This window comes from Bombus vancouverensis, chromosome 9 (assembly GCF_051014615.1).
Source record: "Bombus vancouverensis nearcticus chromosome 9, iyBomVanc1_principal, whole genome shotgun sequence".
Classification (NCBI taxonomy): Eukaryota; Metazoa; Arthropoda; class Insecta; order Hymenoptera; family Apidae; genus Bombus; species Bombus vancouverensis.
In genome coordinates this window covers 7,465,628-7,479,581 of record NC_134919.1, presented here as the reverse complement: position 1 = coordinate 7,479,581, position 13,954 = coordinate 7,465,628, and the positions used below count along the sequence as shown (strand labels likewise).

At 37.2% G+C, this 13,954-nt stretch overlaps 2 protein-coding genes across 7 annotated transcripts in view; one reads left to right on the top strand and one right to left on the bottom strand.

Moving 5' to 3' along the window:
• Positions 1-173: 173 nt before the first annotated feature.
• LOC117163420 (uncharacterized) lies at positions 174-3,091 on the top strand. Of its 6 annotated transcripts, none has more exons than XM_076621310.1 (6): positions 174-211; positions 705-995; positions 1,121-1,229; positions 1,304-1,651; positions 1,717-2,038; positions 2,135-3,091. In XM_076621310.1, exons 1-6 carry the CDS (start codon positions 189-191, stop codon positions 2,659-2,661), a joined length of 1,620 nt encoding a protein of 539 aa, XP_076477425.1. In that variant the 5' UTR covers positions 174-188; the 3' UTR covers positions 2,662-3,091. The 6 variants fall into 6 exon arrangements, with proteins under 6 accessions (XP_076477425.1, XP_033201561.2, XP_033201562.2 ...); XM_033345670.2 differs by having other exon boundaries at positions 2,129-3,091; XM_033345671.2 differs by lacking the exon at positions 174-211 and adding an exon at positions 254-421 and having other exon boundaries at positions 2,129-3,091.
• Positions 3,092-13,954, bottom strand: part of mbo (nuclear pore complex protein Nup88) — a 72,116-nt gene continuing 61,253 nt past the window's right edge. Inside the window, exons 3-13 of the mRNA XM_033345668.2 lie at positions 6,215-6,313; positions 5,754-5,940; positions 5,583-5,680; positions 5,179-5,374; positions 4,813-4,973; positions 4,649-4,734; positions 4,265-4,509; positions 4,029-4,139; positions 3,731-3,957; positions 3,333-3,578; positions 3,092-3,246 (exon numbers count right to left, since the gene is read on the bottom strand). Coding sequence (XP_033201559.2) covers positions 3,183-3,246; positions 3,333-3,578; positions 3,731-3,957; positions 4,029-4,139; positions 4,265-4,509; positions 4,649-4,734; positions 4,813-4,973; positions 5,179-5,374; positions 5,583-5,680; positions 5,754-5,940; positions 6,215-6,313 — 1,720 coding nt within the window. The 3' untranslated portion in view covers positions 3,092-3,182. The remainder of the gene's footprint in view (positions 3,247-3,332; positions 3,579-3,730; positions 3,958-4,028; positions 4,140-4,264; positions 4,510-4,648; positions 4,735-4,812; positions 4,974-5,178; positions 5,375-5,582; positions 5,681-5,753; positions 5,941-6,214; positions 6,314-13,954) is intronic.

The window sequence follows — 13,954 nt, the reverse complement described above, 5'->3', positions numbered from 1 at the left end:
TGGCAGATTATTTTATGACGGGGATCAAATTACTCTAAATCTAAAAAAATATCTGAATGTGCAGTAAATTACAACAGTTGCGCTGTAGTTCAGTCACTTGTTCTGTATTAGAAATGGCGCAAAATCAAGGTACAGGTTTTTGTGACAATTGGATATTATAGAACATTATACAGATATTATAGAAAAAAATGCTAAAAAAATATGACAGGACGTAAGTCGCACTGTAAAGATTGAAAATTAGTAGAAGACAAAAAATCCCGCCCGTCTTTGTCCGGCTCTTGAGTAATTCTATTTGGCTGTATTCACGGTTTCGTCGTCCTGGCTTCTACCACGCCAATCAAATTGAAATCTAACCTCAAAGTTTCGAATAAGAGAAACAATGTGCTTGCTTCAAATGTATTGCTATCGAGAGATTTTTTTCGTTAGTAGAAGTCGAATTAAACAATAATGCAAACAATAATTTCAATGATGTTATTTCATTTGTCCCAACATATTCTAACCTTCATTTTATTTTTAACATATAATACATGGTCTTTAACGACTATACAAGATTCGATTTAGATTTTTAGAACGTTCGCTTTTTTGCAACATTTATTTCCTGTAAAATGACACGAAAATGAATACTAATGAATACAAATAACCTTCCAATGTACTGTATACCTATTCTTTGATTAGTAAGTAATACATACTTATTTATAAAATAGACTGTTAACTGTCACTTTTATGATGGATATAAATACTGTGGAAGATGAGGATGTATCTTTTCATTTGGGAGAAATGTTTGATAGCTACGAAGAATTAGAACATAAACTGGAGAAGTTCTCAAAGCGTAGTCTGGTCCACTACTGGAGAAGAGATAGCAGAACAGTTAGTGGAGCTCATATGAAAACTGCTCGTCCAATAAGCGAGCGTTTAAAATATTATTCTGTCAAATATGCATGTATTTATGGCGGTCAGAAGTTTTTACCACGTGGAGCTGGTAGAAGACAGTCTCAGTTAGTTTATAAAATTATATACTATTCAAATTAGATTCCTATAATAATTATTTTGTCCTACTAAATGGATATAAGAAAACACATTCATATCTTCAAATATATTTTATAAATATTGTTTTATTTAGATCGATAAGAACAAATTGTCCTGCTCATATTATGTTAAGAGCATCAAAAGATGGTACAAAGCTAGAGGTAACTAGTGTCAATAATGAACATAATCATGAAATCTCAGAGGTAAATAATAGTAATAAAATGATACTAAGTTAAGTTTTGTAATAGTGTATTTGATTCTATCTTCCTTTAATTAGGAACTGTTTAAGAATCTTCCACAAGAAAGGAAATTATGCGGTGAAATTAAGCAGGAAGTACAAGATCTCATGCAGTTACACATTGATCGCAAAAGATTAAAAGAATATGTACGATTACGAACAAACAAGATACTTCGCTCCAAAGATTTATTTAATATAGCAGCTGCTAATAAACAAAAGAGGAATATAACACCTGAGAGAGCATATCAACTGTTTAAAAAAATTCACGATATAGAGAAGATGCAAGGGAGAAACAATGATGGGAAAGTGTATTCTGAATCTGAAGATGAAATTGCACAAACGATAAAAAGGATAAAAAAGGAACAAGAATCTCCTTGGGGACAGGATGTGAGACAGCTAAATTTCATGATACAAAATTCATTAGTATATTTATTAAATAAATTATTTTTCAGGGATTACCAACAGAATTGGAAGTAATCGAAGGAAATGATGGTGATGATTCCTACAGTGGTCAATTAACTCAAGAAGAAGTAGTTGATGAAATTGATACAACAGAAGGTGAACTATTAAGAACAAATAATGACGGGGATATTATAGCAGCAAATGGTGAAATTGTAGGAGAGTTAGTGATGCAAGATGAAGATCCATCTGTAATTGTTGAGTCTATCGTGAACGCTGATGGTTCTGTTTTCGTAGATGAGAGAGAATTTAATACCTATTGTAACAATCATTTGTCACATAATGTAGATGGTAGTCAGTCTCCCAGTACCAGAGGTAATTATAATTAATTGTAATTATAATTGTAATCATGTTTTTATTTTTGGAGAAAAGAACGTGTGATATTATGTTATCATGATGTGTCAGTTTTAGATATTGAAACCATCCAGCCTACTACTGACATGGAAAAAATAAAAGGAACATCTACCTCACCTAAACAACAAACTAGATCTCTTACACCTCAGTCACACCAAACTGCAAAATCGTCACCAAATACTTTTAATGAATCTACAGACTCTAGGATTTGGATCATGAAAGAGGCTACAAATGCCGAGGCAGAGCCTGATAGTGGGCCTGAGAGCGAAATAAATGGTTCAAAATCGACAACGACTATAAAAGCAGATGTCGATACATCGGAAGTAATATTATCGGACGAAGCCAGTCATCAGTTACTTCAGGAGCAACTGGCAGTACTTCGTGCAGAGAAAGGGAAACTATATCACGAAACTGAAATGTTAAAACTTAAAAAGGACAAGTTAAAGTTACAGATCAATTGTTATTCAAACGAGATACGAAAACAAGAAATGGAAAAAGAAAAGTTGAGACTTGAGATTAAATTGCTACAGTCAAAAGTTATGGAAGATTCTAATGATGTTTCTCATTATATTTTTGTGCCTTGAACAATGCTTTGTGGTCGAAGGAATATGATTACAGAAATAACATGCAGATAAATTGGTAGGATTTTTCTTTGTTAAGAAAAATTGCGATCGTTTTAGAAACAAATCGAATGTTTTCACAAGTGTAATGATAACATTATTGAAAGAAACATTGCTAATTTATTTAATTTTATTTGACAACTAATTTGTTAATTACACTAATAATTTAATTTCTTGATAAATGTACTTGAAATTGAAGTAATACGATAATATTTAATATGTCGTCATTTAAAGTTGATATCATTTATATTGCATCTAATATATGTATCTTCTATATTAATACTTAAAAGAGAAATTCAAAGCGAGAAGTTATTGGAAGTATTCTTTATGCCAATAATGTGGTTGATATAGGACAAATGTATAGGTAGTGTAATAAATTATTTTGCAAATAAAATCATTTTTTATTATACGAAAATCCTATATTTTGAGGTAAAGTAATTTACAATTTTTGCAAATAACGATAGTAATACACTTTATCATTCAATTCAAATACTCACTTCTTCCTCCAACTTTTTGACTTCTGTAATTAAGTCTTTTATATCTTTTGCCCTGTGAAATAAAAGAAACGGATTATCTTAACGGAAGAAACTGTGTATCTAATTAATATATTTTTATTACACGATAACAGTACACACATTTGTCCCAAGTTGTTTTTGATGGCGTTTTCTTGATCACCTCTAAAAACAATTTTTCTTTTCTTTCCAATGTTTTCATTATTCTCTATAGGCCCAGTTTGTTCCGATTTTGTTTTCAGTTCTAGCAATTTGATTTTCATTTCTTCTATCTTTATTTCCATTTTCCTTAATTCCTCTGCTTCTGCTCTTTCAATAGGAGTCATAGACGGTTCCTTGTAATTCACTAGTCGTAATACTTCTTTTGCTCTGTAAACCCATAAGCTTTCATAGTAAATTACTGTAACATATTATTGGTATAGTAACCATAACAGTGTAATGTTTTGTTAACATCTTTTGTTAAAGATCGAAAATACTAACAAGATTTATGATTTAGAGTTCAGACTAATTACGTGACTTACCTTTGCGCTAATTTTTCTTGCTCATCCTTAATATCTTCATACTTTTCAGCCAACTGTTCAGCAGTCTGATGCAATTTTTTCTTTGTTTCTAGCAAAGTATCTAATTCTTTTAATAACTGGGTTTTTATTACTTTCAACGCACGCATTTTCTTCCCGATTTCTTTCCTCACTGTATCATGTTTGACAAAATATTCTTTACGAAAGACATCCGTGGCGTGATATAAAAGCTAGTTACGGAAATCATTTTTTTTTTATTTTCATTGAAATCAATCATTTATTTATTTATATTATTTAATACCTGTAAACATTCCCGCGGAGTGACAGATTTCGAACCAATTTTGATAAGGGGTTGTGATGTTTCACGTTTTAGCAACCTTTTTATGTACATGTCGAACGTCTCCTTGTTTACCTATAATTTATATCAGATTATGTATTAAATTCTACATGAAAATAGCAGAATGTTTTGTTTAGTTTGTGTGATATAAATATATAAGATGGTCATTAAGTAACTGAAGAAAAAAATAGATTGCTCACTTTTTTTTTTTTGTCAATTGTAAGCTCTGGAAGCTCGATTTCTGGAAAGTAGTAAAGATCGATAACAGAACGGGTGACGACATCACCGGTATGTAACAAAGCTACTAAAACGCATGGCTCCTGCAGTAGTCCAAATCCAAGAATTGGTGTAGCTTCGTTTTGTTCTGTGTGCTTGGTTCTTCTACAGATTAAGTACTGCAAACTGGGTTGATTCGATAACGATGGTAAACATGTATCTTCGTTTTCTGAAAGAATTTACTTTCAAAAACAGTATTCGGACCACACCGAGTAAATTTCAATAAATGTACACCGGTTTTTTCTTGCAGCTCGATAAAATAAACAGAATCAAAAATGTAAATTAACCGAAAAATTAATCTTTCTTGCCTTTCGAAGCGTTTATGTATTCATCTAACTGAGAAACCATCGGCAGAGTGATCATGTGGATTCCAGCATTGTGAGAACAGAAATACCTATAAAGAAATTTCATATTTATTACGCTTATGGATACGGAATAACTATAAAAGGAATAGATAACTATAAAAACTTACCTCGACTTGTTATGCTTGTCAGCGTGAAGATGTATCGGACAATTATATTTTTCATCGTTATCTGCGAAAAACAGACCTAGATCTATTTCCACGCATTCATAAACGTATAATGCATCCTCTGGTGTGTGAAAATTGTAAGTCGAACTACACTGTGACCAAGTCTGAAAGCCACAAATGTTGATTAAATACAGAGAATTAATTAATTTCAAATTTTTATAAGAAATATCTTCTCCTAAAAAATGATTATGTATGATTCGATGAATCTGCAAATTTCGAAATACAGACGATTCATTGGATTACGAATTACAAAACACTACGTAAGTGTAAAAAACAAATTGCAAGGAACAACTTAAAAAGAACACTCACCGTTCTATCGTTATCATCGTCGTTGATCGTTTCTTCTTTCAACAAAATTGCATGATAAATCTTCCCAGTAGACATAGCGACGACCACTATCGGCGGTGTAGTTTGTAGACACATGATGGAACACGAGTCTATTCCATAATTATCGTCGGCTGGAGGATACATAGAGAGTGATCCCGATACCACTGGATTTTCATGACTTAATCAAATTAATAAGCACACGTGAAAGAATTATTACATTGAGGAGAAAATTCTTATAATTTTTATACAATGTTATGATATGATAAAACCAAAAAGGACTAAACCCATATAAAAAAATAAGATGATAACGCGATGTAAAAAGTTCGATCAGTTAATACGAATACCGATAGAAATTTCAGGGACGAAAGGAACACATAATCACGTACACATCGTGCAAAATATCTCCACGAACAATAAGCACTTCTCCATTTCCACGTAGAACCAGAATCGGCCATTCAATTTGATTCCAATCAACCACATTATCCTGAAATATAATACTCGATAAAATTTCTTTGTATAGTACTATTTTATAACATTTCTTAGTTCTAGAATTATACCTTGTTGATGTCTTTGCCAATAAACAGTTCTGGCCTGCGTAGAGTAGGCGTTGCGAAATCAAAGTCCACCGCTATGTCACCCAAAGATGTGAAGTCTGGTATCCTCGATGGCGAACCAAATGGTACACGACCAACTTTCCAGGATTTTAGGTACTTTGGTTTATTACCCACTTCGCATTCGTATAAACTGGCAGAAGATGAAATTATACTTATTATCAGTTTTAAGATATTTTCTGGCATATTTTAAGCCAACCGTACAAAACTTCTTGTTCGATTAACGATTAAACGAACGAGAAATTTCAGAAATTTTGAACGAAAGACTAAAATTAGACGGAAAGAATAAATTAAATTTCTACGTACAAGAAACGTTAGTCTAATCCAAGTATATAATAATGTTTAGCAGACTTAGAAGATTAATGGAATTCTATCAGAGTTATTGTATAAGAATAATTCTTAATTACCGAAATGTATTTTCAGATGTTAGAACTAGCAAATGAGAGTCATTCGTAGATCCTGGATGCCATCTTGCCTTCCGAATGCTTATCGTTTCATTGTATACTCTAAAAGGTAGGAAAACATTATATATTTATTATTAAAAGATTGTTGTTATATAAAATATGTCTTACATAATGATAAATTGAACATGACTTGCTAAGCTCGCATTCATAATTCAATATTACTAAGCTCAAAGTTCTAAAAAAATTCCGCGAGTTCCGTGAGAAAAGTTTTTAAAAGTCGCGCACGAAAAATTCTTTTTCCTCTAACTGGTCTCGTCTTTATACACTTTGTCCATCCGTCTTTAGGCGTGTCCTCGTTAAAATTTAAATACATGGGAAAATGTTCTGTCCAATGCAGAAAAGTTTATGAATTTTCGGGAGCATCTCCCAGTAACGTCGTTGACGCTGTGCACGGTCGTCTGCCAGATATAAGTTAAGTACGATACACGTATATCCATGTGTTCATCAACAGTAATTAAAAGGTTCGTTATTGTCCACGTGTAATTTTTTGCACGAACCATAAGGTTACGATATGGTTAATTGTTTTTATGCAAGAGACGCAAAATATTTCAAAGTTATGAATTTCCAGTGTTTTTCCCAAGTGGACAATTTCTTTCACTAGAATACCTTCGATCGTTGGAATAAAATATTTAAGACGTTTAAAGAAATAGCAGATATTTGACCTGCATAGAAGAGGCGCACTTTGCTATTTTCAACGTATTGCTTACGCAAATATAATATTTATTTTATACGTAAAAAAGATGTTTTCTTTTTCGATGAAAATGCTATAATTTCTGTATTTATTGATGCCTTTTTCTAATATAAATAAATAAATAAAAGGTATCGAATGTTCGATGAACGGTGCATTTTAGATCTGCTGCCTGTCTGGCCATTGTCTTACCTGTTCTACTTGTACAGTCTCACGATCAAAAATAAACCATCTACAATAGCAATTTCATGATGTTTTAGGTACAGTAATATAACAGTAATTTAACATTTAACAACATCGCTGATTAATACAGCTTAGAAGTAACTAAAATGTGTCAAATATGATTTCGTTTCCTATAGTAACACTAATAATATGGACAAACGTGTCTCTTATTATTTCATTGCGAGTATAATTGAATAACATTGAATTCTTTTCATTTCTGGAAAAATGCGTTCTTCGCAATTTATGTGGTTGTTGTCAGGACCAGCGACACCTTGACAATTAAACGTAATCCTCGGGAGGAAAATCTCTAATTCGAACACCGAGAAAAGTGTCGAAAGCGAGGTTCGTCCCACCCCGTCGGCCTTTTGCTTAGTTATCCCGACGTGTCGTTATTTAACGCAAATTACCCTAATCTTTCACGATCGTCGTACCCCAGGCGGCATAACGAAAGGAATACAGCAAAGCGTGTCGCGGTGTTTGTTTTTCACGGGGACGAGCCGGGGACGAGCCGGGGACGAGCGGCGACGATGGTCGCCTACATTTCGTATATTTTATTATTACTCTCGCACTTTCCGTGGCTGGACACGGTAACGCTGGCAAAAGGGGTTGACGGTGGTTAGCCGTGGCCGTTATTAATGTCCACGGCACAGCGTTGGCCAGAGGCAGGCAAGGAGCGTGCAGAGGGGGTGGGCAAGAAAAAGAGAGAATCACGCAGAAAAAGCGAGAGAAAGGGGTTTGACGCAAATGGAGAACGAGAGAAAAGCGGAGGGAAGAGAGAAAAAGGGCAGGAGGAAAGAAAGGGACAGTGAGACGAGGAAAAGCAGGAGGAGGAGGAAGAGCGTTGGAAAAAGAAACAAAAAATCGATGGGCATAGGGTATCGTCGACTGGTTACAGTGGATACACCAGCGACAAGGACGAAAGCAACTTTACCATCACCAACGCTCCCGGTTGCAAAAGCACGCCACAGTTCTTAATAATTGATAAAAATGTACGCACGCACGCATAGAGACAGAGAGAGAGAAAGGGAGAGACAGACAGAGAGTCGGTCGAAAACCAGACGACGTGGTCAACCCCAGCGCCTCGGTCTGTTCTCCCTACCCTTTCCGTTCGCGTCACGTCGTTCTCGCTCGGTTTTTCTCTTTGGGTCGGCCACCTCTCTCTCTTACCCCTTTGCACGCCCAACCTTTCATGTTTCGTTGACAAAGGCACACGCAACGATTTATTCGCACTTTGCACCGCAGCCTCGCGGGGATTTTTCTTCGTTCTGTCACAATTTTGGTATTATCAAAATTTATGGCTATCCCTACCACGGTCGCGCTGGACCATACGTGTTCTCTATCCCCACCAACTACTGCTAACCGGTTTACGTGTTTCTAAATGCCAAAATTTCATCGTGCTTCTCCGTTCCCCAGTTGATCTTTCTCGATTCAGAAGAGAGCGCTAACGATTCTTAAATGAATGGGTGGAGACAAGAATAGGTTTAACATTCTCGGTACTAATGCTAAGCGACAGATTTAGACTTTAAATTATTCGATTTATCTCCGATTCTTTCGACCAACTGTTAATGCTTTCGTAGTTTCCATAATGTTATCTGATTTTTATCGGGATCAGGATCAATTATCATGTCCTATGTAAGGAGAGCGAGTCCTGCAACCAGGTATTTATAATTTATTTTACGATATATCGATTTGAAATTCGATCGCACGGGGCAATCGGTTCGTCGCAAGCTCTTACAGCGCTGTTAATTCAAGCGCAGCGGCGTGGTAGCCGGTTCGAGCGTGAAATCTGCGAAATCATATTCTTAGGTATGTGGTTTCATTAGAGTCTCAATTACAAATCTGACAGAGTCTATTATCTCAAAGGAGAAAAATGTGTAATAATGCTCGAATATTTGGACGCGAAGCACGCGTCGACTAGTATGCCGCTGTGTCAACTATCGCGGAGCTACGGGGGAATTTCTTGGCCGGAAGAAAAGAAAGAGAAGCGCGGAGGGCAGCTGCTCGAATCTAATTAAGAAATTCTTACACGGCGGTGCCGCGCATTCTGCCACACCCTTGCGCCCGTGTGCTTGTACACTTCTCTCTCGTCAGAGGCGGTTCTAGAAAAAATTAAAAATAATTTTTCCTACATAAACGTATTAACCTCCGGGCGGAGCGGAGCTTTTTACGCCGCGCTTTCCTTCCAATTTGTACAAAGAATGGCGCGGACCTGACTTCAAAGCGGATCTTACGCAGTGTCGTATCATTTTGTTCTAGAAACTTTTCCGTCGTATTTCCCTTCAGTTGTGCGCTTAAGTTACCTGCAAGCTTTCGTCGTGGCTTTTCACCGACCCCGCTTAACCCTCCTACTCGTATTCCCCCGATAATTTACCAAGCTTGTTTGTTCACTTCCTCGCTTTTCTCCCGCCTGGCTGCGTTCAATTGTCTTCAAATTTGTCTGATAAAAATACTACTGTCGACGAGCTCCTAACTTTCTATTACGAATCCAAATAAAATAGACTTTTCGAATATGCATTCTGAGAATAGAGCGAATAGATGTGCCGAGCGGTTGAGAGTTATTTTTTTTCGTTAAATAAAAAAGAATATTTTAGCGAAGAATTATCATATAAGGTGGTTGCTGTAGAGCTACAGTGGTGCAACCAAGAAAGGAAGTATTTTTACATGAAACATTAAATCGAAAGTAGAGAACGAAATTTGGTTGCAGACAAAATTTTACGTGTCCACGTTTTAATTTCTCCGACTATAATCAAAGGCTTTGTCATTTATCTCCATAACATCTTCCTCGTTGAAAGTTTCATAAAGACACTAACCTACGTATGGTAATAATTCAATTCTATAATAATAAATCACAAACAAACAATTGTAGATTTTTCGAAAGTCGATAAGAATTTTTACACCCGTTTGAACAGTTTGTAAGACACAGGCTGCTTGATTTCCTGTTAAATAGAAGCATCCTTGATTATCGATACCTCGTCTTTCATCGTAGACGTCGCATACAGCCGGGTTAACGAGTTATGTCTAATCTATGCATCCGCTTATCATAATGGCTCTCGTTATATCGTGAGCATAGCTTCCTAAGCCCAGCAAACCGCCCCCTCGACTACCGTTGTCGTCTGTGCCCTAGCCACCCTCCTCCCTTATGTACCATGCCGCCGCGGGAACGTAATAAAAATACTCCAAGTAACTGAACGATATTACGTCGTTACGGGACCACCGAGCGGAATTAAGTGCTCTGCTTTCTTCTCGAACATTGATGTCGATTAAGTACCTACTACATATGTATACGCTTGAAATTTGGGATCGCCTTCTCCTTTTCTAAGAAAATTTCCCAAGAAAATTCTGTCAAAAACTGGAGACCTGAGAGTTTGAAATCGACCTGTACAAATTTATTAAAATTACACGCTCATTTATCTATGTAAATGCCAGATTTTTTTTTAAATCAAACATGCAATGTTTACATAATATGGAAGTAAATTTTTACTTATTAATTTTGTTTTGTTAATTTGAAGATGGCGGGGAAAAATACTTAATCGCCACGCTATGTAAGTACCATTGTAAGACATAATATTCCACTTAATTTATCGTTGCTATCTTACCACTTCTGTAATGAACACTTCGCTCTATCATTCGAGTATTACGCAAAAACTTTCGAGCACGATTAACACGCACCTTTCCGCAGCTTCTTCTACCAAAGATATCTCAACCACTTCGAGAGCTTGAAGCTTCTGACTTTTTTCGCGTCCTCTAAGATCGAGCAATTACAAGAGAAAAAATATTTTAGCAGATTAAACAAGATCATCGGAGCATTTAGGATGGTGTTAGACTTTGCCGATGCGATCGAGTTTTTAATTTGATTTCGATATCATGAACGAAAATGTTGATTATTCAATGAAAAAGTACATATTAAAAAATCCATGCTTTGGTAATTTAAAAAGATGTGAAAAAGGTGAAAAAAAAATAATTTCTCGGTAGTATAACATTCCTTTCTCCTTCTGATTTAAAACTGGAATTAAATATTTCCTCCGATATTAATAATATTTTCAAAATATCAGTTATTTATCAGATATCCTTTAAATCCTCGTTTTTTTCAGGAATAAAATCAAAATCTATTTCATATGTGGGATGCATCGGTCTGAAGGTAACGGCGAACGAGAGATAAGTGAACTCTCTCGCTTTCATCTTTTCCTTCTCGGCAATAAATCCCGGGGAAAAAACCTATCCGGATCTCCCGCTGGCCTTTTCGCCGCTTAACCTAAAAATTCATTAGATTATAAAGCCATTAATGCTCATACGCGCGACCGGATTTCTCTTTTGGTTAGCCGGGTCCTATGGTCGAATTGATATCCTGCTCGGCTAAAACTTTGATCGCGTTTCATTTGGACTTTCGTCCGACTGCATTCTTAATCAGATCATTTTCTATAATTTGCCATAAGAACGATGTATGGCGTAAGAGTAAACGTTCACTGTCGCTACGATCATTGGGAATTTTTTTTTACACCGATTATAATGAGAATTCGTCAAAAAAGAGCGTAGTAATTTTCACGAAATGTCTTACAAAAATCAGATATTACAGCGTACTATCTGTTGAATCGTTCCGATCTATCACCAATTTCCTATGGCGATCAATGTGTTAAATTAAATTAACCCTCTACAATCAGAATTTTTGTCTGTTGGTAAAAAGGAAATGAAACCGCGACTGCTTGTGTATTTACGAAAAATGTAAATGCGCGAAAGAACGAACGCAATGTGCAAGAATATCTCGAGTAAAGTGTTTGCTGCGATACTCGGGCGAACGAATCTAATTTCGAATCTCGAACGATCATTTTTATCAATACAAGTAATGAAATGAAATTTAAATAATTTGAATATGCATACAGAGAAGTAAGAACGACGCGTTGTTTGTTAACAAAGATGCGATGTAAATCTATCGACGTTTTACTGCGCTCGGCCGAAGAGTAGCCAGATCCGCGAGAAGGATATTTGGCGTCTCTGTTGCGAGTCGCGTGGATGGGCCACGGTGAAGGAAGACGCGCGAACGATGGTGTGAGGGTGGCCCATAAAATCGGGATGTTACGCAAAATATAACGAGCAACGTTCTGCTGGGCTGGCTGACGCTCCTGTCGTAATTCATCCGGCTCTCGCTTGCGTTCTCCTTCCCGACGACACCTGCGTCGGCAACTAAGCCCGTTAATCCTCGAGGTTGCGTCGCGCTTTCATCGCGGCCATCGGTTTCCAACGGCGTTCCTTGCCGCTACTTTGTAGCCTCGTCCTGCGTGCCTTGTTTCTCGATCCTCCGGCCGCGACGTGCCGCCGCTCCATCCCAACCAGTCATACTTGAATCGTAAATCCAGCGACTCTTAAACCTAAAAACTCCTTGGATTGTCTACCCTGAGGCTCTGGATAGAAGTACGTGAGAGAGGAGAAATGGGTTGTAGGTTGAGAAAAGTGGGGGAGACTGTAGCTAGAGAACGAAGAGATAAGAAGAATGTCGGCTTTTTATCTTTTACACGTTTTCAGAAAATCGCTGATTGTTTCTGTGGCCTGTATTTGTTTCTGTATTTGGATTTGGACAGATTTATCGACCACGTGTGGATCAGATTGAAGAATACACACGTAACGGATTTCAATTTCTTCTTCTTACAGGCGAACGAGATTATGATTGTTGGCGGATAATTGAATATAATTTAATCTTTATGATCGACGCTGTTCGTATACACTGACTCGTAGAAGTAGTATTTGGAGCATTTACCATAGGAAGCTTTCATAGATTGCATTATTTACAATATTTTCTAAAATGTTATTGCGACAGTAATCGTAGCATATTTTATTCCAGCAGAATTACAGATTCCGTTCCATTGAACCCGTAAATCACCTACAATCTGTTTCATTAGATCTTCTAACGTAATCACGTACTGATTAATTTGACCGAATCTGCTCGAACTACCACTTGAAAATAAATATCGTATCTATCAATGCTAAACTTCTTAAATCAACAGAATTCCAACACCGAGTTGTTCGCCGTGCTCCTAACGATGCTAATGTCGTCTATCAGGAGGAAAGACTTTCTAGGCGAATTTTCAATTCTCGGACCACGCAGCGGAATCATGCAAACGAGCCAGATCTGATAGAGTATGAACGAAGGACGCGAGGGTGATGGAAAGGGAGCAACAAAAGCTCGTCGACGAAGAAGGGAGAGAGCGAGAGAGAGAGAGCGAGAGAAAGCTAGAGAGGGGCGGGCGCGGGATAAGGGATGAAGAGAAAAGGAAGGAAAATGTAAGGTCCATGGTGCGGTAGCCTCTAGCTGGGGCCACACGTACCACGGTAATTAAAAGAACCGACAGATGTCTCTCTTTTACCGTGGGGTTTTATTTCGTTACGACGACAACGACGACAACGACGACGTCCAGGACAATGACGACGCAGACGACCACAGAATGCGTCTCGCGTATTTAAATTTTCCACCGGCGTTCCGGCTGGGAATTCTTTGATTAGAAGAACCGTCGCAGCTGCCCCCGCAGGCGTACCGCGATTACCTAAGTGCGTGTTTTTTCTACGTAGACGTAGAGAGTCTATGGTACCTTTTTGCTGTTTTCACCGCGCTAAACTGCTGCGCGTTTGTATACGCGTAGAATGGTGTCTCCCATGCGCGCCGACGAACCTCGGCGAGAAATGGTGCCGGGAAAGGAGCTGGAAAGCTATTCGAGACCCGCATTGTTCGTGCTTGTGATCTTGAAGACAGGCGGGCCTCGTATGGCTGGCCACGTTTTGTCGTG